The sequence below is a fragment of the Calidris pugnax genome, unplaced genomic scaffold (genome assembly GCF_001431845.1).
Source record: "Calidris pugnax isolate Ruff unplaced genomic scaffold, ASM143184v1 scaffold154, whole genome shotgun sequence".
NCBI classification, from domain to species: Eukaryota; Metazoa; Chordata; class Aves; order Charadriiformes; family Scolopacidae; genus Calidris; species Calidris pugnax.
Genome location: NW_015090890.1, coordinates 536984 through 561090, shown reverse-complemented (window position 1 = coordinate 561090; position 24107 = coordinate 536984). Strand labels below are relative to the sequence as shown.

Genomic DNA, 24107 nt, shown 5'->3' with positions numbered 1-24107 from the left:
CTCGGGAGTTTGATGAAGGCCAGGCTGCTTAGCAACTATCACCACCAACCTCCAAACACTCTCTGCAAGCAGGTCAACAGCGTTAAGGGTACTCCAGAACCTGCTGCTAGATTACACAGTCTATTAAAAGCCTGCCCATTTAGTGAAGAATTAAGGTTGCAGGTACTTTACAAATGTATTAGGTCTTAAGAAGAAAAAGAACAAGAGGTTAGGAATCCACGAAACACAAGTTGGAGGTTAGACTTTAGATGACCTGACATATGAACCAAATTAATTCTTCATCTCTGATCTTTCCCTCAAGTACAGCAGGTTATTACTAACTTGGCCAGATCAGCCACAAAATCAAAAAAGTCTTCTTTCCCATTCACCTGAGGAATATAAGGCAGCCAAGGACAATTCCTCGTGGTGGCATGGACATTCAATTCTCATTCCAAGAGGACATGGCTCATGTTAAAAGTCATTTTCATGTACAATATGGGCACAGAGTTTATAAATAACAGCTAATTTGCTATGACTGTAACAAAAGGTAGAAGCAAACAGGTGTGACCCAACTGGTGGGAGGGGAATTGTCTATTAAAAAAAATAATAATAAATTAACAGCTCATTGTTTTATTTTCTTGAGAAATACAAAATAGGATACAGATCTTTTTTAAGCACATTGACACACACAGGCACAGTTCAAAGGTTTGTTAACTTTTATGTCCGTGACAAGAATTTGTGGAGGGTTTCTCTCTCACATTTTGACTTTTACTCAAGTCAAAGCCTGCGAGTAGTAACAATACACTTCCTCAAAAGCACAACTGGAAGTGCAGCAATCCCCTTCTCTCCTGACAGAACTCTTCCTTTTCAATGTTGCACAAAATAAGTATTTTATACAGCAAGTGTTCACCTCCTTGTGCAATATAATCCCTCACTCAGGCAAATAAAGACTCAGGAGGTGCATGGTAAAAGCCTTTTTAGGGTGCTATCCCGGCTGTCCTCAAGACATCGTCTCCATCCTTGTCTATCCCGACTCTTCTCTGATTTAAGATCTTTCCAGGACAAACAGACAGATCACCTTCAAACTTCTAAGAAAGAAAAATGTTTTCTAGATACTGCAGCAACTCATCAGAAATATTTAGACATACAATGTTTATATCAGAAGGCATTTTTTCAGTAAAATATAGAGAATGGCAATTAGATGAAGTCCAGCTTTAATCATAGAATCACAGAATGGTTTAAGTTGGACAGGACCTTAAAGATCATCCAGTTCCACCTCCTGCTCTGGGCAGAGACACCTCCCACCAGACCAGGTTGCTCCAAGCCCCCTCCAACCTGGCCTTGAACCCCTCCAGGGATGGGGCAGCCACAGCTTCTCTGGGCAACCTGGGCCAGGCTCTCACCACCCTCACAGCAAAGAATTTCTTCTCCATATTTCATCTCAATCTCCCCCCTTTCAATTTAAAACCCTTTTCCCTCATCAAAAGTCCCTCCCCATCTCTCCTGGAGCCCCTTTAGGTGCTGGATGTAATGCACATGTACAGAGTGTGCTCCATAATCCAGGTTTAATATGACATCCCACAAAATAAACTCTGATAATAGACTGAAAAAGCAATGGTTTTAACCATAATTCCATTTAAATTACTCTGTCCATTTTAGGTGAGGCTTATTCCCCCCCCTCCTTCTATAACAGCCTTATTCAGGCTGTTCAGTAACCTGATCAATAAAAAGCAACAACACGTACTCGAGGGAGCTCATCAGAAACAGTTGGCATTTTATAGAACAAGGTCATGCTTGAAGTGAGAGTTGTGCAGCGACGCAACAGAGCTGTACAGGCAAATTCGCCAGTACAGGAAAAACTCCTAGCAGTATTTTTGCAAAAATTAATTTCCTGTTTCGTGCCCACAGAACACCAGTGTGGATGTCGAAAGGCAGGCTTCCCTTTCTTCTGGATGTCAGCTCTCAGTCTCGAGAATACAAACACACTTTCTCCCTCTCCCCCCAACTTACTGGAATATTTCTGCATTATGAAATGTTGCATAAATCTGTTGCCTGTAAGGCAAAGCTGAACTAACATCTAACCCAGAAATTTCATTCTCGGTTAGAGTTTTATACATCAGTATGAACCCTTACCCGCAGAGCAAGCCATTCCCCCTTTGTTTAAGGAGGTAACACAGCCAAATATGTGGTTACTATTGTTTCCACACACTCACATCCCCATCTGAATTGTTCCTTTCCCAAGGAGTTTGACACAGCAGGAATTCATACAATGCCAGGAAAGATACAGAGGAGCAAAGGTGCATGCAATGCAATTAGTTTTCACCCATCACAGAATCATAGAACCATCCAGGTTGGAACAGACCTTTAAGTTCATCAAGTCCTACCATCAACTCAACACTGATAAAGTCACCACTAACCCATGTCCCTCAGCACCACATCTGCCCAGGATGGTGACTCCAAGGCTTGACAACCCTTTCAGTGAAGAAATTTTTCCTAGTATCCATCCTAACCCCACCCTTGGGCAACTTGAGGCCATTTCCTCTTGTCCCATTGCCTGTTCCTTGGGAGAAGAGACCAACCACCCCTGGCTACACCTTTCTTTTGGGGAGTTGTAGAGAGCAATAAGGTCTCCCCTCAGCCTCCTTTTCTCCAGGCTGAACACCCCCAGCTCCCTCAGCCTCTCCTCACAAGACTTGTTCTCCAGACCCCTCACCAGCTCCGTTGCCCTTCTCTGGACACGCTCCAGCCCCTCAATGTCTTTCCCACAGTGAGTGGCCCAAAACTGGACACAGCACTCGAGGTGGGGTCTCAGCAGTGCCAAGTACATCTTCAAAGACAATAATAGTTCTACCTTTAAGTTGCTTTGCTGTCAAACAGCAACTGTACCACATCATGCAAATGGCTCCCCAGACTCAATATGCAGTTTCTGGCTGTGTCCAGCAGCTGATGCTTCTAAGCTAAATGCATGACCAACTGGGAACACATACATAAAACACCGCCTGAGATGGGGCAGTTCTCCAAGCAGTTCTTATCTAACATCAAGCAGGATCCTGGTGTGTTTTCAAGAAAACGTGTGCATTTTTCCATGACTATATACCAGTAATTGCCTCTCACTGTTTTCATGGGGCAAGGGGTTCTGCAGATTAATTCCATATATAGCATAGCCTTCATACATTTTTCTCATTTTCTGATTATGCATATTCTTTCCTAAGGTAGAAAAAGTGAAGTGTGCACCGCTGCATGTGCTGTCATATGTTATTTTTAAAAGTCAGAGCGTTCCTGGTCACTCCTCCCAGTCAGCTTCTCCAGTTCATATTTATCCACACATACAGTAACGCCTGTATAATCACGTCAGCATTTCCTCTCTAGGCATCTCGACTGTCTGCATGCTGTTCTGGAAGACAGGAGGAGAATCAATTAATTGTGCAAAAATTGTAAGATGCTATAATCCCGATAAACAGGACCATGATAATTTCAATTTTTGCTTAACCTTCCTTTAAGTGGGATTTTTGCCTACCATTCCACGTATATCACATATTTTAGTGAATTGTACAAGTCATATATATCTGCTTCCTCACACCACAAAGAGGTAATTTAGTTATAACTGGTCAATGCAGGTTTTTCACTGGTTAATGTACATATTGCCCAGCCAGCACATTGCCTATTTATAATTCTTGCAAAAGAAATTAAAGCAATGGTTTTAACCATAATTCCATTTAAATTACTCTGTCCATTTTAGGTGAGGCTTATTCCCCCCCCTCCTTCTATAACAGCCTTATTCAGGCTGTTCAGTAACCTGATCAATAAAAAGCAACAACACGTACTCGAGGGAGCTCATCAGAAACAGTTGGCATTTTATAGAACAAGGTCATGCTTGAAGTGAGAGTTGTGCAGCGACGCAACAGAGCTGTACAGGCAAATTCGCCAGTACAGGAAAAACTCCTAGCAGTATTTTTGCAAAATTGAATTTCCTGTTTCGTGCCCACAGAACACCAGTGTGGATGTCGAAAGGCAGGCTTCCCTTTCTTCTGGATGTCAGCTCTCAGTCTTGAGAATACAAACACACTTTCTCCCTCTCCCCCCAACTTACTGGAATATTTCTGCATTATGAAATGTTGCATAAATCTGTTGCCTGTAAGGCAAAGCTGAACTAACATCTAACCCAGAAATTTCATTCTCGGTTAGAGTTTTATACATCAGTATGAACCCTTACCCGCAGAGCAAGCCATTCCCCCTTTGTTTAAGGAGGTAACACAGCCAAATATGTGGTTACTATTGTTTCCACACACTCACATCCCCATCTGAATTGTTCCTTTCCCAAGGAGTTTGACACAGCAGGAATTCATACAATGCCAGGAAAGATACAGAGGAGCAAAGGTGCATGCAATGCAATTAGTTTTCACCCATCACAGAATCATAGAACCATCCAGGTTGGAACAGACCTTTAAGTTCATCAAGTCCTACCATCAACTCAACACTGATAAAGTCACCACTAACCCATGTCCCTCAGCACCACATCTGCCCAGGATGGTGACTCCAAGGCTTGACAACCCTTTCAGTGAAGAAATTTTTCCTAGTATCCATCCTAACCCCACCCTTGGGCAACTTGAGGCCATTTCCTCTTGTCCCATTGCCTGTTCCTTGGGAGAAGAGACCAACCACCCCTGGCTACACCTTTCTTTTGGGGAGTTGTAGAGAGCAATAAGGTCTCCCCTCAGCCTCCTTTTCTCCAGGCTGAACACCCCCAGCTCCCTCAGCCTCTCCTCACAAGACTTGTTCTCCAGACCCCTCACCAGCTCCGTTGCCCTTCTCTGGACACGCTCCAGCCCCTCAATGTCTTTCCCACAGTGAGTGGCCCAAAACTGGACACAGCACTCGAGGTGGGGTCTCAGCAGTGCCAAGTACATCTTCAAAGACAATAATAGTTCTACCTTTAAGTTGCTTTGCTGTCAAACAGCAACTGTACCACATCATGCAAATGGCTCCCCAGACTCAATATGCAGTTTCTGGCTGTGTCCAGCAGCTGATGCTTCTAAGCTAAATGCATGACCAACTGGGAACACATACATAAAACACCGCCTGAGATGGGGCAGTTCTCCAAGCAGTTCTTATCTAACATCAAGCAGGATCCTGGTGTGTTTTCAAGAAAACGTGTGCATTTTTCCATGACTATATACCAGTAATTGCCTCTCACTGTTTTCATGGGGCAAGGGGTTCTGCAGATTAATTCCATATATAGCATAGCCTTCATACATTTTTCTCATTTTCTGATTATGCATATTCTTTCCTAAGGTAGAAAAAGTGAAGTGTGCACCGCTGCATGTGCTGTCATATGTTATTTTTAAAAGTCAGAGCGTTCCTGGTCACTCCTCCCAGTCAGCTTCTCCAGTTCATATTTATCCACACATACAGTAACGCCTGTATAATCACGTCAGCATTTCCTCTCTAGGCATCTCGACTGTCTGCATGCTGTTCTGGAAGACAGGAGGAGAATCAATTAATTGTGCAAAAATTGTAAGATGCTATAATCCCGATAAACAGGACCATGATAATTTCAATTTTTGCTTAACCTTCCTTTAAGTGGGATTTTTGCCTACCATTCCACGTATATCACATATTTTAGTGAATTGTACAAGTCATATATATCTGCTTCCTCACACCACAAAGAGGTAATTTAGTTATAACTGGTCAATGCAGGTTTTTCACTGGTTAATGTACATATTGCCCAGCCAGTACATTGCCTATTTATAATTTTTGCTAAAAAAATCGATTTATGTGCAAGTTTTACCACCTCACTATTCAGGCATTTCCCATGTAGTCAGCTACACGAAGATTAGCATTTTCCATTATTTAACATAACATCTAGGCATTTGATAAAATTTCACGTTAGAGAAGGATACTACGCTTGGCCCAATAAACAGGCTTTAGTTCCTGGGACAGCAGCAGTGGTGTTTTACAACTAGAAACCCTTTTAATCATCCAGATCATGCTTAACCCTCCAAAATGAGTGAACTAACATCGCTTGGCCCTTGAGACTCCCTAAAAATTGTTTCCCAGTACCATTTTTTCAACAGCTACATCTTTGACAGCATTCTGTCTGTCTTGGTCCCAGTCTTCATTTCGCCTTCAAAAGGATTAAAAGGTTCTTCAGCTTTATAAGAAAGAAAAATAACCTTAGTCTGAAGGTGCACCATGGAAAGTTTTAACACACTGGGATGTTTATGTCAACCCAACTGCTGCACAAAGTCCATCATTCATCTGAAATCAGCAATTTATTACCTACTTACCGCATAAGTATGATTTATTTTATTGTTCTTTTTCACTAAATTCTGTGAGTATAGTTTTTATTCTCTCAACAATCTTTAAATTCATTATGGAAGAACTTTCTGTTTGGGAGTATTGATAGTAGCCACAATAAGGTAAACATCATTTACCTACAGCTGTGAAAGATGACCCTGGTTTAATTACAAGGAAAGTAATTCAGAATTATTTTTCCCCACAACCCTTTTCAGGGCTCCCAGTTAGGAAATGGGAATCAAAGTGGTAGAAGAATCTTATAAAAGTATTCCATTGTAAGTAAAGTATTCTTGGGCTTCATCCAGTTCCTCATCAAAGCAGAAATCATCAAGCTCAGATGTTTCGAGGCTATAAAAATCCTCAAGTCTAAGGTACCAGTACGCCCTTTCTCACTTTCCAGAACTCCTTAGAAAAGAATGAAATTGAGTTTAAATTTCACAACTTCATGAACAAAAATGTTGTCTGTTTAAACTCGTTTAAACCCAGGAATTAATACCTTTAAAGTAATACAATTTTTTTTTAAAAAAAAAAGTTTATAAAGATACTCAATTATTGAAATATCAATTACAAAGCACTAATTATAAAGATATTACAATAGCTGCAAAGGAAAAACCCAGCCTGGTTTAACACACTTGTCAGCTCCAGTTAGCTACACTCACTCCTCCTTTCAAACGGCTTTTACTCTGTGCCAGGCTCTGGAATCTCTCTGTTCTGCAAGACAAGAGGGAAAGCATCTACAAACCACAAATTGCAACAAAGTACACAGAAATCAGCACCATTTTCATTTTTAAGTGTATGCTCTTAATACATCGTCTCAAAGGTGTTTAGTTGGGCAGATTTAATAAATGCTTTGTTTTACAATATTATAGCTCGTTGATAGGCCAGTGCCAGACTAATTGACAACTGATTTCTGAGCTTACATCAGTTACAGTTATCTCTGGCAGTATGTAACAACTCCTTTGTCTGACCCGTCAAAAATAATCATTTTAAGCCTTTTTAATAGGTCTTGTTTGTGAAACATAAGATGACAGCACAAGCAAATCAATAGTTAAAAAAAAAAAAAGGCTATAAAGGGATCTGGAGTAATTAGAGTCTATTTGGAGGTTTTCCAAAAAATTAATTCCAATAAACATTCCAATTGTTGCCTAGGACTTATCTATTCACTTCAATCAGAATGAGTTCACACCCTCTTTCAAGCCCTAACCACCAAATAATATGGTTATGAGCAATCCTCCCAGCGCACAGTAAATCCTGCCCCGATAAAGAACCTTCAGCCTTGACCTTTGCAACAGAGAGAACAGGGACTGCGGAAGGCAAACAAAAAAAAAAGTCATGCCAATGGTACTATTCATTTCCAGCCAATCCCTGGAGGTTCACACATCCTTGAAAGGGGAGATTTTCATTTAAAGAGGTCACTCTCTCCAGCCCAGAGAGTGGTGGTGAATGGAGTTAAATCCAGTCGGCAGCCGGTCACGAGTGGTGTCCCCCAGGGCTGGGTACTGGGACCTGTTCTCTTTAACATCTTTATCAATGATCTGGATGAGGGGATTGAGTGAACCCTCAGTAAGTTCGCAGATGACACCAAGTTGGGTGGGAGTGTTGATCTGCTGGATGGTAGAAAGAGTTTGCAGAGGGATCCGGACAGGCTGGATGGATGGGCCAAGGTCAATGAGATGAGGTTCAACAAGGCCAAGCACCAGGTCATGCACTTGGGTCACAACAACCCCATGCAACACTCCAGGCTGGGGGTAAAGTGGCTGGAGATGCCTGGCAGAAAAGGACCTGGGGGTGTTGGTCAACTGTTGGCTGAACATGAACCAGCAGTGTGCCCAGGTGGCCAAGAAGGCCACCCGCATCCTGGCTTGTATCAGGAACAGCGTGGCCAGCAGGAGTGGGGCAGTGATTGTCCTCCTGTACCAGGCACTGGTGAGGCTTCATCTGAAGTGCTGTGTCCAGTTTTAGTCCCCTTACCACAAAAAAAGACATTGAGGTGCTGAAGTGGGTCCAGAGAAGGGCAATGAAGATGGTGAGGGGTCTGGAGCACAAGTCTTGTGAGGAGCGGCTGAGGGAGCTGGGGGTGTTCAGCCTGGAGAAAAGGAGGCTGAGGGGAGACCTTCTCGCTCTCTCCAACTCCCTGAAAGGAGGGTGTAGCCAGGGGGGGTCGGTCTCCCAAGGCACAGGTGATGGGACAAGAGGAAATCGCCTCAAGTTGTGCCAGGGGAGGTTCAGATTGGATATCAGGAAAAATTTTTACACTGAAAGGGTTATTAAGCCTTGGAATGGGCTGCCCAGGGAAGGGGTTGAGGCACCATCCCTGGAGGTATTTAAAAGACAGGTTGACACAGTGCTTAGAGACATGGTTTAGTGGTGGTTTTTTATCAGAGTTAGGTTGATGGTTGGACTAGATGTTCTTAAAGGTCCCTTCCAACCTGGACAATTCTATCATTTGGGAAAATTTGTGACAAAACTCAAGGCTCTGCAGCAAATAAGTTTGTGAAAGCAACTCAAGAAAAGGTTGGCCATTTTCACACAGTATAACTTTCATTTTAATACGAGGAACCACCACTCCACCAAACCCGTCCCCCAGCAGCCCAAGGTTAGTAACAAAGCCGATGCAGTCTGGAGGTCATCCGATAGATTTTGAAATTGATCTTTCGTAAGCGATCAGATTACCAAAACCTGCACGGCACTATCAAGGATTGCTCAAAAAAACAACTGCTGCACTTCTCTCTCTCAGAAAAGGTCACTTCTTGGTTAAGGAATAACTAACAGGAGGATGCTGGATTTTTGAAGTCGTATGAAAAGACACCTCTATTTTTTTTTGAGAGCAAGTGTTTTACACGCATTTATTAATCCTCAAGTCTCTAGAGAAATGTGTAAATAATATATTCAGCTTGTAGATGCAAAAGAAAGTAAGGTCAACCTGAATTTTCAAAACATTCCTTAATTTTTAATGCAAAATTTGAAGCAGCTAGAGACACTCTTTTTCTGAAGACCTGAAAATGTCTCAGTGGCAATTACAGCAACACGATTCACTATCTCCAAAAATTAGGTCCCACACATCTCAAGTTGGGTACCTGTCAAAATATGAAATACACAGAGAGAGCAGGTATTTCTGACTTTATTTCTTTACACATTCATTCTGAGAACCCATGGGAGGACAGGTGGGTATCACTTGAGAAGCAACTCCAAATCCTGCTTCTCTTCTTTAACTCAGAGACAACTGAAAAGAGTAGGTCAGGTATTTCCCATTTTAATTGATCTGACTGGCAAAGACTTTCTGCAGATGGACAGATGGATTATGTCAATCTCTAGCCTGCAAGGACCACCCTGTGGAAACAGGACAAGTCTCCATCACTGTGACACAGGCTAATTCACCCATTAAACTATTTCTTTAAACCCACCCATCTCCCAGACTTGGTTTCTACCAGAGAGGATGGGAGTGGGAAAACATGCGTATTTCCAAAAGTCATCGGTTGTTTTTCCAAATGTCACTCCCTGCCACAGCATGTCTGAGTCATGACAAGTGGGGATGTGACAGCACAGATTTCTGTCTCTCAAGTTCTCTTCCCAGTTCCTAAATTGAGCCTGGCATCTGAATGAGAAATGCAGCAAAGCTCTGAAGATTTTCAAACTTATCCTGCTTTGCAAGCATCTAGAGGGTGCATTTACAATATTATTTATATTTCTCTATTTAAATAAAGGCACTCTAGGTTTGCCAGAATTCTTTCAGCTCACTTCAGGCACTAGACAACATGAATTATTTTCTAGCACAAGGGAAAGTTGTCGACAATGGCTTTGGAAAGAGAAGCAGAACCTGAGCATAAATTAACCCCAAAACTTCGAAAAACCATAACGAAAACTAATCTTTCCCTTGAGCTGGTATTTAAGATTCTTCTGATGAAGCTGCAGAAGCCAAGATAATTTAGCAGCAGCCTCTCTCAAGGGCATTACATTCTAGATAGGACCCTGTTCCAAATCCTCGCTACTCCGACTAGGGTTTTGAGATCTGCTGTCTCACTGTTTGCAGGCAAATCTTGAGTGCAGTTAACGTGCCTCCACTTTTCCTTCTTCTATTAAATCACTCCATATAAATTTACTACGCTTCCTGCTTAGACTAGCAGTGGGTATTTGTGAAAATGCAAATGAAGCATTCTTCAGTCTGGCACGCTGGTTTCTCACACTAAGGCTCACCATCTCGTCTGGGATGTCAAGGCAATTGCCAACCGATCCCTCCCTTGCCAGGGGGCATCATTTACATTAAATATTCTCTCCTGGCTGCCATACGAACCATTTTTTAAACATATATCAGTGAGTGTAAACTATGCAGCGCTTGATTGGTTGCCATGTCTTAGAGAAACTATGAATAACATCCTTAATACAGCTCTGGCTAACTAAGCTTCCAAGAATCTCAATTTCCTGCCATTTTTAGTTTAAAAGGCTGAAATCAACATAGGTATTTGGCAGCTCAACAATACATGAGTTTCTGGAGGAGGGAGATATTGACACAAACAAAACCACCCCACCACACACAGCCTGTTTCATTTTAAGTACCTTCTTAAAAGCTCCACTCCCACTGTTTAGAACAAGTCTTTCAGCTGATGGCAGTAGAAAATACGTATTAAACCTGACGATTTCTTTGCTTTTCCATTTACTACCACTTGGGTTTGAGAAGTTTATATTACCAGAGGTAAGGTAAAGATTACTTCCACGGGCCACTCGCATACAGTGCAGCTTTACATCAAGAAGTATGAAATTTTGCATTTCAAAAAAGCTTTTCTATGTGTTTAACTGATTTTTTCCCTCATTTTTGTCACTCTTAAGACCACTTTCTTTTTCCCCCCCTCAGAAAACAGGTCATGACTGACTGTAGATATCTAGTAAAAAGTTTTGCCTTTTCCTCCACCCTGTTATTTCACTTCATGCATACCTTTTTTCATTTCCTCTCCTTGCAAACAAGCAATAAATTAACTAGTCACAACCTTAACCCTATCGATTATTTGATATCAATTCAATAATATCAATTATTTTCAGTTTAATAAATTGATGCCAGTTCTGACATAAACTGGTCCCTACCCTTAGCCACCTTTTCAAGTATTTTTGATGCATGTAACGCCCCATTGTCAAGACACTCCCAGAGCTACACCTCTCCAGCATGTTCCTATTCCCCTTCTCACACAATGAATACAAGCCCATTACGAGAGAATAATTGTGAAAATTAATTTCATTCCAAAATGACAAACTGTGCCCTGCTCAAATTATTCTGTGGATTTAAATTTCTCCTGTTCTGTAATAGCACATGAGAAGAAACAAAACAGTTCACAGACCCATTAATTGCTAACACATTGTTTAGAGCAGGAAGCAAATGCAGCGAGCACTAGGTTTTCAAAGCACCTCCCAGTATGGTAAAATCAGCCTTATTTTATAAATGATGGCAATTATATTGCAGGAAGAATACATATTATTTTTTACAATGAAAGCCCTCTATCAAGGCCTACATTTCCTAGTGGTTAGCCTCATATTTAATATACTAAACCTGACCTTCCTAATTCAAAAAATATCTTACCTGGCATCTCCTTTTGAAAGGTTGGTGTTTACGGGCTGAAGAATAACCTTGTTTGCATCCACATCCACCACACATTTTGTATGCAGATCAAGCTCTATAAAGAAATGAGAAAGTGTCAAGTGCTGCTCCTAAAGCTCCGGGATTATATACACCATTACTTCCTCCAGACACCAAATTTATTCATGCAGCCTGACAGCCACCCATCAGCTAGAGAATAGGAACAGGACTATTGCCAAATTCCACTTCTAGAGATATTCTGACGGGATGGATCCTGTCCAGCTTTAAAGCATGCGCTCTTTTCACAGGGAAGAAAGAGGTTTTACTGAAGGACAATCGGCATCTACAAGGCGGTATGAAAATTTCTTCTGGGGAAAAGCCCCATTAGGCATGGCACTGCCTTGACAGCTCTTCTCATTGCTCTCTCAATGCCTCACGGGCTCGGAGGCAAAGCTGCCCCTTTACCATCTGCAGCACATTTTCCCCGGCCGGCGTTGTGACACCGCGGCGTGCCGTGCCAGCTGTCAGTCCCGGGGCACCTGCTCGGAGAAATTCAAGGCCCATCAAAAATAATTTAGGTGGGAGTGTGTAGGAAAGGGCTTATCCTTCCTCCCCCCTACACCAGTCAGCTGGAACACCCACCACTTCCAAATGGCGCTGAGCAATGGGGTAGATACTATGAGTAATAAGGGACATTCTCAGCCATGGAGGTGGGGAAAACAAAATAAAAGCTTCAGCTAACACTGACAACCATCCAAGGTATCCACCCGATGACAAATGGAGTTAGATTTTAAAAAAAGCACACAGTCACTTGCAATCAAAGCCACTGCCTACAGACATAAGGGCCTGGCCATAAAGGAGTCCAGTCCCGTGTTCTTACACGCCGATGCTGAACCTGGAAAGTGCACCCAGATGCCGATAAACATGAGACACTAATGACAGCCAGCAGGTCTCTGCAACGCCCTCGCAGGCTGTGATGACGAGGGGCTACGCTGAATAACCTCCAAACGGGGTTCATACCTCAGCTGAATCACCAAAATATGCCCGTGTCTAAGCATGTTAATTATAATCCTCATCCTCCTCCATCTCCGCTCTTCCCTTCTTCGTCACCTGCACTTGCTCTTTCACCTCACGGCACCTTCTTATAAACTCAGACCGAAAAGCTCCCAGGCAAAGGCCACAGATCTTAACTATCACACAGCACCTTGCAGGCTTCTTGCCACTGTTAAATAACATAATGGGAGGAAGTTTATTCCACCGACGTTTTTTGAAAGAAACGTTATAGCCTTTTGCTACTTGAAACGCAACAAAGAAAGCCGAAGCTGGAGATTACTGGTCATCGCAGGCGGGCACATGAAACCAAAATCCTTCTGAACAAAACTGCTCCTCTGTTATTAAACTGTGCTTTTGTAGAAGGAAGAGACAGACAAGTTTCAGAAGCTAGTGTTTATTTTAATTTCCCTCCACACCCTGAAAGCCAATTTACCTACCATTAATATGCAGTACATACTCGCTTAGATGAAATTATATTCTTCATACATCCCATATCCGACAAGCCACTTTATCTTGGTCTGGCTGGTTAGTGATTAACATTCTGTATTGCACTGACCTGCTTTTCCTCAACTACTGAGGAAGGTTTTTACATGCTACTTCTTGTATGCAAAGCATGAGGTATAGATATTTTGTATACAATAAAAGCAGTATGGTCTCTATCAGGTTTTTTAATCCATCTCTTGAGAGAGAATGCTGATGGCAGGTTTTGCACCCATGACTGCCCGGTGAACTCAAGATCTCGCTAGTATTCATTACACCTCTTTGTGAAATACCTGTAAGAAAGCACACAGACGGGGTACAAAGAGTTCCTTAAGGTCAAATGTCCCCACAGGAAAAGAAGAAAGATTCAAAGCCAGTTTGTCACGTACGACACACCTTGTTGTCATCACAAAGGTAAGTTAAAATCCCTCACTTGGGCATCCTGCAGAAAGGGGACAGAGTGGAAGACGTGGTGAGCCAACCCAACAGCTATTGACAAATGGGAAGGTCTCGGTCCTTCCTGCTGGCTACCTGTGCCTGTTCCTCACCTTCCACCACTACTGTGCTCACCAGACCCCTCTGCAAGTCATTTTAAGCTACTTCAGTGGTAGAAAACTACCCAAAGTGAGAAATGGATGTGTTCAGATACTAAAGCTCCATCAGCCCAGTGAAAGCTCTGAAGAACATCAAAGGCCACGCAAACAAGTGGGTAGACCTGTATGGGGGAGAGAGGAGGTAGAAGAATGAGACTACCTTCCTGCTACCTCAGCTTATGGTGTCCCATGAAATAAACCCCTAAGAAAGAGTTATACTCAACCCCTAAGCTGGGTTACGTATCCAGAGAGCCTTAAGGCTTACTTATCCCAGTTACCTGGGCAAAAGACTCACATGGCAACTCTTCCTTTCAGCTGAAGAAATAGTTTAAATTCTGTTTTAAAATCACATCATACACTTTATAAAAGTTCTGGCTCCATAATAAAGCACATTCTTTGACTGATTTCTTTACTGCTTCCGGTAGGTTGAGAGATGAATCTTGTATTAGCCACTACTGAAAATCCTATCATCATAATTTCCACCCCATTAAGTTTTTAATACCACTAAAGCAGGTTAGGCTTATAGATAAATGATCTTCCTGCTCTTTTGGATATGATCACACACGGACTCCACCCTTACTTTTACTAGTATCAGTGTCTCCTAGGTAAGCAGTGTACTTGCTGCCCCTGAATAACGAGGATAATTAGGTTGCCTCAAGATAAGATGATAAGAATGTACATCCAAACCCACCGATTACTTCATCTTGAAGTAAGGACTCATTTATCGAGGCGTGATATTATTATTTCTTTCAACTATACAGGGTTTTTTCAGGCTGCATGAAATTTAGGCAAAGTTAAAAGATGACAGAAGTGGCTCACTGTCAAAATCCAGAGATTTATCCCATATCTTTTAGCCCAACAAGACTTAAAATCTCACCTATTATTATTGCTAACCTGCTTCTGCCTTCAGTCACTATCAAGCAAACACAATCAACTCCTCATTCGCTTCATCAAATCAAGAAACTAATCAGCTAATTGCTTTTTGAAAAATTAAAACTCAAACTCTCGTCATCTCAAGGAACATTTATTGCAGGGAATGAAAGCCTCTTTCATAGCTTCGGAGCAAAAGACAGCTGTGACATCCATAATAAAAGGGTGACACATATCTTAGTCACTTTTCCACATTTACATTTCACAGCTGTAGAATTGTTAAGCAAAGCTGAGTGCAAGAATAATTGTTCAGTCGTGTGCGTCCAAGCTACTCACAGAGAGTCTCCTGGATGACTTTTGATTTTATTTATGAAACTGGAAGGTGGGGCTTGAAGGAGGCCGTTTTTGATTTTATTTATGAAACTGGAAGGTGGCCGCTCTCCTTTTCATTTCCCTTGATTTTTCAACTCCTCACCAAAGTTTCCTGAGACAATAAAAACTAGGATTCAAGCAATGCAGATCTTAGCTGACACCACACTTGCGTGTAAATCCTAAATGCCTTTGATATAAGCCTCACGGGTGTTGTAAAGAGGATTCACACCACCCATATGCTCTTTGAGCTTTTTCACTACGCTAAAAAATCCGCTGCATTTCAAACAAGGTGGAAAAGTCAGTGAGCAAGAGAGAGGAGGGAAAGCAAAACCACCGCGTGCACTGGTGGATTCAGCAGGCACCAGTATCCTCCCAACAACAGGTAGGAGTTCACATTCCCTCTGGAACAGCAGTCATACGTCTGGTAATCATAAACTCAAGGTGGCAGCTCTTCCACAAGAGTGTTAGGAAACACTAGCAAAGGTCCAACTTTAAATGGTACTGAGCAGGTTTGGGGCAGAGATAAAGTGTGTTTGTGAATCCTGGAGGAAGGGAAGAGGAGAAGTATTTTGGAAAACGTGGGACGGTTTCCACTCTGGGAAACCTCCACCTTCATTTATAGATCAATTAGGGAACTGTCTTTGTGAGTTGGCCACAACTGATGACAACACTGGTTGGGTAACGATGTACCCAACTCACTCACTCATGCAGGGGTCTGGAATCCAACCCAGATGCATCGGGTGGTGTAATGAAAATACATGAACTGCCACACTGTGACACTGGGGCTTTTTCAGCCACTTCCCTAAAAAGTCACCCCACCTTTAAGGTTACTGCATTTCAGAACCAAACAAAATGATCCTTATAGATGGCTTTTACAGAGGAGATTGAAATAATCTTAAAATGAGAGATGATCTTAAAGGTCCCTTCCAACCAAGACAATTCTATGATACAGTAAATAAGTTTGTCTGTAATTTATTAAACTAATGGTTGAGAACATGGCATCGTAACAGCTTTTAGTACAACAGCCACAGTAACTGAAGTCTGTTACAACTTACTTGACCTTCCATATTTTCCTCTTTATATACTCTGTTTTTTCACATTGTGTAAGATGTATTAAGGGAAAACATTTCCCAATTCATCAAGGCCTTCTATTTCCATACACATTTTTTTTTTCATCAGATTTTAATTTTAGAAAATAGTTTCTGATGGTTGACAGTTTTTCAGCCCTTTCAAATACCATATGATCCTAAACCCCACTGAAACAAAGGTGTGAACCTGGCATTATATTTATTATATATAATAATATATATATATATTTGACCTGGCACGGGTCAAATAAAATTTGTGACAGGTTCCTCCTGGTCCCACCACAGGTTCAGGGCACCTACATGACACCGAAGGTCCCCTTGGAGACAGGACACTAAGCTCAACAGCGACACTGGGAACCAGCATGACTGCTCTTGGAGAATTTCAGAAAAACCAACTGAAGTATAAAAAATAAAATGTGAAAGGTGTAAAGTGCATGTACTAAGCTCATAAGCCAAAATTGTGCCCAAATACAAAAGCTCAAAATAATCTCCTGTAAAGACTGAGGCGAGAGAAATTTTATATTTTAAATTGCCAGTAGATTTTCGGGAGATTAACATTCCCTTGAAGGTTAGAACTGGAATGTTGTGGCCTGAGCCTTCAATTGTATTGAGAGAGAAATTAGTTAGTTTCTTGTACCTTTCTTGGTCTAAAAAAAGCAAATAACACCAAGAAACATATAAATAGTAACTTAAAAACATTGGAAAGTTTATTTATCATACAGATTAGATGAATGCCACCTAAAAAAAAAAAGGGGGGGCTGTTGTTTGTTATTTTGTTTTTGTTTTAAAAAGAAGTCTGAAAGCAAGTTCAAACACAACAGGCCTCACGTCTCCCTGCCAATGTTTGTTGCCTTAGAGTGACTTTTCTCCTTGCCCTTCACTATGTAGAAGCCAACACAAATAAAGGAAAAACTAACTGACTATATGAGAGAGCATGAAAATAACTTACATTTAAATGACAATGCTAAGAGCTTAAATGGAAAAAAAAAAGCATAATAACACTTTTAGGGCGTTAATTATAAGACATAGTAAATGATACATTCTGGACAAAAATACAGTAATCTGACTTGTCCCTTAAGTCTACCAACGTGAAGGCAGGCATCTTTCAAGCTTCTCTGCTATATTTATGAACTGCGCAACTATAATTCATGAAATTTTCAGTTTGAAGCAATTAAAGGTCATTAAATATGCATGAGTGCATCTGGAAGAGCAGACAATACTATCTCATCTCGATGAAGAGGTGTAAGTCAACTCAAACTCGGGAGCACACTGAAGGTAAGCAAACTCTCCTCACGTGTTAACGCCACATTGTCCAACCAGTAAAAAATTTATTCAGTCTTCTGCTCTTTCATTTTCCACGAGAAGAGAGCTTGCCAAATGGCATCAGTAAAGGCACTGGTGTATCTGGGCATTAACCTTACTCACAGTCAGTTCTGCAGCTGCACGTGCTGTAGGTCATGGAGACTAAGGAAATACACGAGGCTGATGACTTTCTGATGCAGCAATGGGTTGTGAGGAAGCTCCAACACGCAACTCCTCCGTGCCCCTGCTTTGTTTGGGCCTTCAGAGTTAACAGGAATTAAATGCAATAGTGTTTGCTCTGCCACCACCCACCCAAAAGCCCAGGGAGGCACAATTCCCAGCTGTGTGCATATCTGATCTTCTGTTGACTTCAGGAGGAGCAAGCCAAGGTGAAACCAGAGCAGCAAGGTAATCTCATACTGCACTTTCGGCTGCCTCTAAAGATGTAATTAGCACAAGAATTGTTTGCCTTTGTGGCATCCTCATTGGGCCGACTGGTAGTCTCCTGGTTCTTTGGTAGTAGGAGTAGGAGTTCTTAAAATACAATTGCCTCACTGAGGAACGCAAGATGAAACACTAACTCCACATGCTTTACCCATTTGTCACCCCACCTCTAGGTTAATCCTGCTCACACCACAAACACTATTTTATAGGTTATCAGCAATCACAAGGAAGTATCGAAAACTCCAGGCACTCCTTTCTGACAAGGATTATGGTGGAGAAAAGTCTTGTGTTTTGCCTGTTGCTATCAGGAGACAACAGGTGCCATTTCATTCACTCTAATGCCATAATTAATTTTATAAGACTGCTTGCACAAACCCTGATTTATAGATAAATTGTTTCTGCTGTAAGCTCCAGTGGAAAAAAAAAAACAACAAATAAAACCACAGAACACAGGCTGTGGCCCCATACAGTTTAAACCTAACGTGGCACATCCACCCCACCACTCCCTACCTGAGCTGTGTGATGCCACCACCCACCCTGTGCCAGCTCCTCCTTCTGCTGCTCCTCAATAAATTCATTCAAATCACTAAACACATAATTTTTTTTGCAGTTAGTTTCCTGCCTTTCTTGTTCAAACAGAAAGGTATGAACCCAAGTGACATGTAGCAACACAATAGCTTAAGGTGTCATCAGCCATACACTTGAGCATAAGTCCTTGAATAGTGATAAAATATGTTATATTTTAATTAACACTACACTGAACTGATTCAAAGCCACAGAGAAACACGAGGACTTAAATGTACTTATGGGATGCTTTTACACCAACATCAGCTCAACCCAAAACACTCAGTAAGACAAATCTTAATTAAAAAGCCTCCAGCTGTCTTTTGCTGGGCTTCATGGTATGACTGGAGCTTTGCACAGCATTTACCTGAAATACAATGAGCATCTGCTAAGCGAAGGCAAACACTGACAGCATTTGTAAAAGGAAATCCACTGCAACTCTAAAATACCCGAGCAAAACAACTTACTGTTTGGGACCAAAAAGCCATCTGAAAAAGCAGTGCACTAGGAAATACTTTCATGAAGGACAAAATTGAGGAAAGAGAAGACTGAGAGTCCTATCTAACAAAACCGTGCCCAATTATTTAATTTAATTGCAGTATTTAAAACCGTGGCTTCCATAGGCATTTTATAGGACTGGGGTCTAACTTGAAGCAAGATGCAAAAACCCAAGAAACCCAAATACAGTTACAAATGCTTCCCCTCACAGCTACAAATTAGTGCTTTAAACTTCGTTTAGAGATGATCACTTCACACGAGAATGAAGCAGGACCCTCAATACCACCACCACGAAACGTGAGTACTACAAATAACCACCTATTTGATACAGAAATCCCTTCAACCTGCATGCAAAGAACCTATTACACTTTTATGAGCTGTATAAATTAGTAATAGTTAAACATACCACTTTTATTAACCTAATAAACCCTCGCCTTAAGAAATTCATAATTCAAACACTAAAGACAACCACCACCACCACAAGTAAACACTGAGAATATTTCAAGGCTTAAATTTCAACAGTTGTAACCATCTGAGAGGTTTGCAGTTTTAAGCCCTTCGGTGCAGAGGGAAGGAAAGAACATGACTCGTGATCCTGAAGAAAACAAATAGTTGCTTCAGGTCCAAAGCCCCAGAACTTCATATAAACACTACTTAGAACAAAGTGCATATTAGAGAGCTTCCAAGAAAGTTGCCTGTTGCCTCAAAGCCTATTAAAAAAAGCAAAGCCGCAAAAGTCTGACAGCTGGATGACTCTTCAGAAAATCAGTTACCCAAATTCTTATATTTAACATTAAATAGATCAGAAAAATACTAGGCTTCATATCACTGTTTGTTTCTATAAATTCTAGGAGCATCAGCAATACTACACAGGGGTATCAGTTGTTTAGAACTGACCAAAACATCTGGCCTGGGACCAATAATCCGCTCAAAAAAAAGAGAAAAATCAATTCCAGGGCATCTTGTTTCAGGAAGAAAAAGACATTGATCTTTTAGGCTACACTTACATGGATTTAGGTATCGCTCACAAAATAACAGGATGCTTAACAGTTCTGACAGAGAGGAGGTTTGCCCCCATTGCCAAGCTACGTGCCAAGAGCATGGGGTTCAGGTCCCTCTTCTCTCTGATGGACACCAAAGGCTGATACTCAAAGGACCCTCACTGCCAGGTTAGAGCCGTCCCCTCTAGTCCATAACATCTGTAAGTTTACTCAGAATAAACCAGCTCTGATAACAAGACACACTCTCCCAGATTGGAGCAGCTCAGTGTTAGGATATTCCCTGGCAAGGCAGAAGCTTCAAATAGATGGATTGCTCTAAATCTACTCTTCTGTCATTTCTCCCCTTTACTTCCAGCCTTTCTTCCCAACACATAATTTCTGCAGAACTCAGTCTCTCGCTGGAAACAGCCTGAAGACCATTCCACGTGCACAAAGTGGGGCTGAACATAGGCAGAATATTCACCAGGAGGGAGAGGTGCATTTTTCACCCTTGGAGATCCAAAACGTGCCTGAACAAGGCCCTGTGCAACCTCATCTAACGTGACCTGCTCTGAACAGCCAGACCTCCAGAGGTCCCTTCCACCCTGAATTATTGTACAACCCCCCGGGGGTAAAGAGCACTACACAGTCAGAAGACATCTGGGTCACAGCCAAGGAAATGACCTATGACAGGAAAGGGACAGGAGCAGAGGAAAGCCCACGTCTATCGCTGAAACAAGGCACCACCTCGCAGCTCCTTTCCATCCCAGCTCCCACCAACTCCTCCACACTCTCACTCAATCTCCTCCCAGCAATTCTCCACAAGGATGGGTCCCTCCTCCTCGGTTTTGAGAACTGCTGCCTGAAATTGACCAAAATCTACATCTTGTTAAAAGTATGGTCAATTTCCCTAACCCACCAGGCTGTAAGGACATCAACCCTATCTCCTCTATTTCAGATGTGGGACTTGAGAGCTCTTGGGAACTCAGTTTGACATTACCCTGCTTTTATTTTAAAAAGTATGGAAATACTTTATTCAACGCTTCACTTTTTTTTTTTTTCTTTCTTATTTATTGAAAGGAATTAAAGAGTTATTTTGTTTCAGATTGCGTAGGAGATAAAAGGCTTTCCCCCTCCCTCCCTTTTTGCTTCAGCTATTAAACTGAGTTCACTTGATTCCCTTCCCCAAAAGGAATTATTGGCAAACTTCTGTGAGAATGTGGGGGAAAAGAAGCCACCCTACACGTTTCTTGGATTTTTGCCTTCTTCACCTTCCCATTCCTTGGCTGAAGTTGCCTATTCATACTTGCTTCCTCATCATCTAGAGCAATTCTTTCTAATTAAGACAAGTAATAAACATTTAAACAGATGCCCAGACCACGGTCTGATTAACATAACCCTCAGGCAAGTTTCGCTGAGGGGGAAAAAAAAAAAACACCCAACCCAACAAAAAAAAAAACCCCAACCCAACAACAACAACAACAAAAATTCCTTCTCTTGTCAATTCACGCTTCCTCTTCCATGTTTTCTTGTTTGTTTTTGTTTCTCTTGCCCTTACAGTGCCTCTGTCAGCTGCTTAACGCCGTCCTGCTCAATCACCGAGGGGTACGAAGAGGGGTTACAGAGCTCCATTAGCACAGGGGGGGGAAAAAACCCACCAAAAACAGAAAGAAAAGCATTCCCCCCCCCCCCCCCAAAGGCCCAGGAAGAAGGAAGAGCTTTCCCAGCATGGAAAAGGGCACAGCCCGGCTGGAAAGCAGGTGCAGGAGGTGTGGAGAGGGGTGTACCCCGGGGTGGGAGCAAGAAAAAAAGCCAAAAAAAAAAAAAAAAAGCCATAAAACAGGGCGAATTTAGGAAAAAGACGACAGGAGAGGGGAGTGAATACAGCTGCTTCGGGAGAGCGCCTCGCCTTCGCCCCCAAACCTACCCAGGCGTGCAGAGTAAATACATAAATAAATACATATATACAGAAATATACATCCCTATCGACACAGGCACCGATAAACACGCCCCCGCGCCAGGACACACGCCTATAGACCCACACCTGCCCCTATAGACACCGAGGGGGACCGGCACCCCCGGCCCGCCGCCCCGCCCGGGCCCGCTCCCCTCACACGCAGCCCAGGGGCGCCTGAGGGAGGGAGGGGGGGGGTCTCACCTCGCCGGTTCATGGGGCGGACGCGCACCGCCACCTTCACTTTGGAGTCCCCCATCGCGCCGCTCCCGACCTCCCCGGCTCCCTCGATCCCTCCTCGGCTTCCGTCTACGGAGGGACACCCGGCGGGGCGGGGAGGAGAGACCGGGAGCGGTAGGAGGGAGGCACCGTGCCTGACCAACGTCCGGCTGGACTACAGCTCCCGGCGTGCAGCGCGGCGGCTGGCCGGGAGCGGAAGGGGCAGCGTGGCGCGGTGCACGCTGGGTGCTGTGGTCCTGCCTGCCGTCCCGCCGCAGAGGGGAAGGGTTGCATGCTGGGATGTGTAGTTCTCTGTCACGGAGGGGTTTCCTGAGGGCATGCGGGCAAATGGCGTCTGTGGGTTGGGTTGTACAACAGGGCGCTGGTGGGGAGGGGGATTTGGGCCACCCCAGGCCCTGCCACTCATCCCCTGGGTGGCTGTGGGTGATGTGTCCCATCCCTGGACACATTCCAGGTCAGGTTGGACGTGGCTCTGAGCAACCTGGTCTAGTTGAAGATGTCCCTGTGGGTTGTGTTGTACAACAGGGCGCTGGTGGGGAGGGGGATTTGGGCCACCCCAGGCCCTGCCACTCGTCCCCTGGGTGGCTGTGGGTGATGTGTCCCATCCCTGGAGACATTCCAGGTCAGGTTGGACATGGCTCTGAGCAGCCTGATCTAGTTGAAGATGTCCCTACCCATGCCACGTAGCAACCTGGTCTAGTTGAAGATGTCCCTACCCATGACATGGGGGGTTTGAACTAGATGGACTTGAAAGGTCCCTTCCAACCCAAACCGTTTTGTGATTCTATAACATCATCCCATCTCGGTCCCCACCTGTGTGTCAGGCCCCATTCTGTGATTCTATGGTTCTATGATTCTATAACATCATCCCATCTCAGTCCCCACCTGTGTGTCAGGCCATTTTTTGGGGGGGGAATACTGCGATATTTCATGCAATAGCATCACCACTGAGACCAAAAACCTCACATCTCCACAAGATTTACTCTGGGAGCAAAAACCACGAGGGCATTACTGCGCTGGTCTGTGGGGTTTCTGTCCCTTGGAGACCACGTCATGTTGAGCATCACGAGCTGCAACCCAATGTGTAGACCCTGTTTTTGGACGATGACTGGATCTGGCTTCACAGAGCAACCTCTGATGTTATTAACGGGCCCATTGTGATTCACTTAACGAAGGCATGTCACTAAAAGAGCTCAACAGTAATAACCAGGGATGGTTCAAACAATATTACAGTTTATCCCCATTAGACAGCCCGATGGCTCAACCGCAGCTACTGGTTGCAAAGACCGAGAACGAAACTATAATGCAAAGATGCAAAAAAAAAAAAATCTCATTTAAATGGTCATGGTTGAAAACCCCTTGTAGCGGCGATTTTAGTTCAAAACAAGTATTCTCTCTCTGTTATTTTGAAAGGCCAGATTTCAGAAAGGACCAAATTCAGAATCATAATCCTTTGGCCCTTCAACATCAAATGAGGTTTTTATGACATAAATAAATAAATAACAGATTTCCAGGCGGTTTTGAGATAAGATTTCAGAAGGCAGCACTTTTTGCCCAGAAGAATTGCATTCAGTAGCTATCATTTCATGCCTGACTGACCTGAAGAATATCTTGTCAAGGCAGAGAAAAAAGGAATATTAAGTTGGCATTTAAGTGACACCGGGATTAATGTCCATGTTCTTAAGAGGAGTGCCAGAGCATCCCGAATTAGGAAGTTGTCTTGAAGTTAAAAAAAAAATAATTTAATACCAGTAGGTCAGACCAAGCAGGGTGGCAAAAGCTTGAAATAAAAATTGAGTTTTTGTCCCTAGAAGCAGAAATTGTTGGCTT

The 24107-nt window shown here is 42.9% G+C and overlaps 1 protein-coding gene across 1 annotated transcript in view; it reads right to left on the bottom strand.

Moving 5' to 3' along the window:
• The window catches only part of KIF13B (kinesin family member 13B), a 159595-nt gene extending 137045 nt beyond the window's left edge, over positions 1-22550 (bottom strand). The window contains 4 exon segments of the mRNA XM_014947668.1: positions 11843-11936; positions 22242-22305; positions 22307-22420; positions 22422-22550. Coding sequence (XP_014803154.1) covers positions 11843-11936; positions 22242-22305; positions 22307-22420; positions 22422-22550 — 401 coding nt within the window.
• Positions 22551-24107: the final 1557 nt, after the last annotated feature.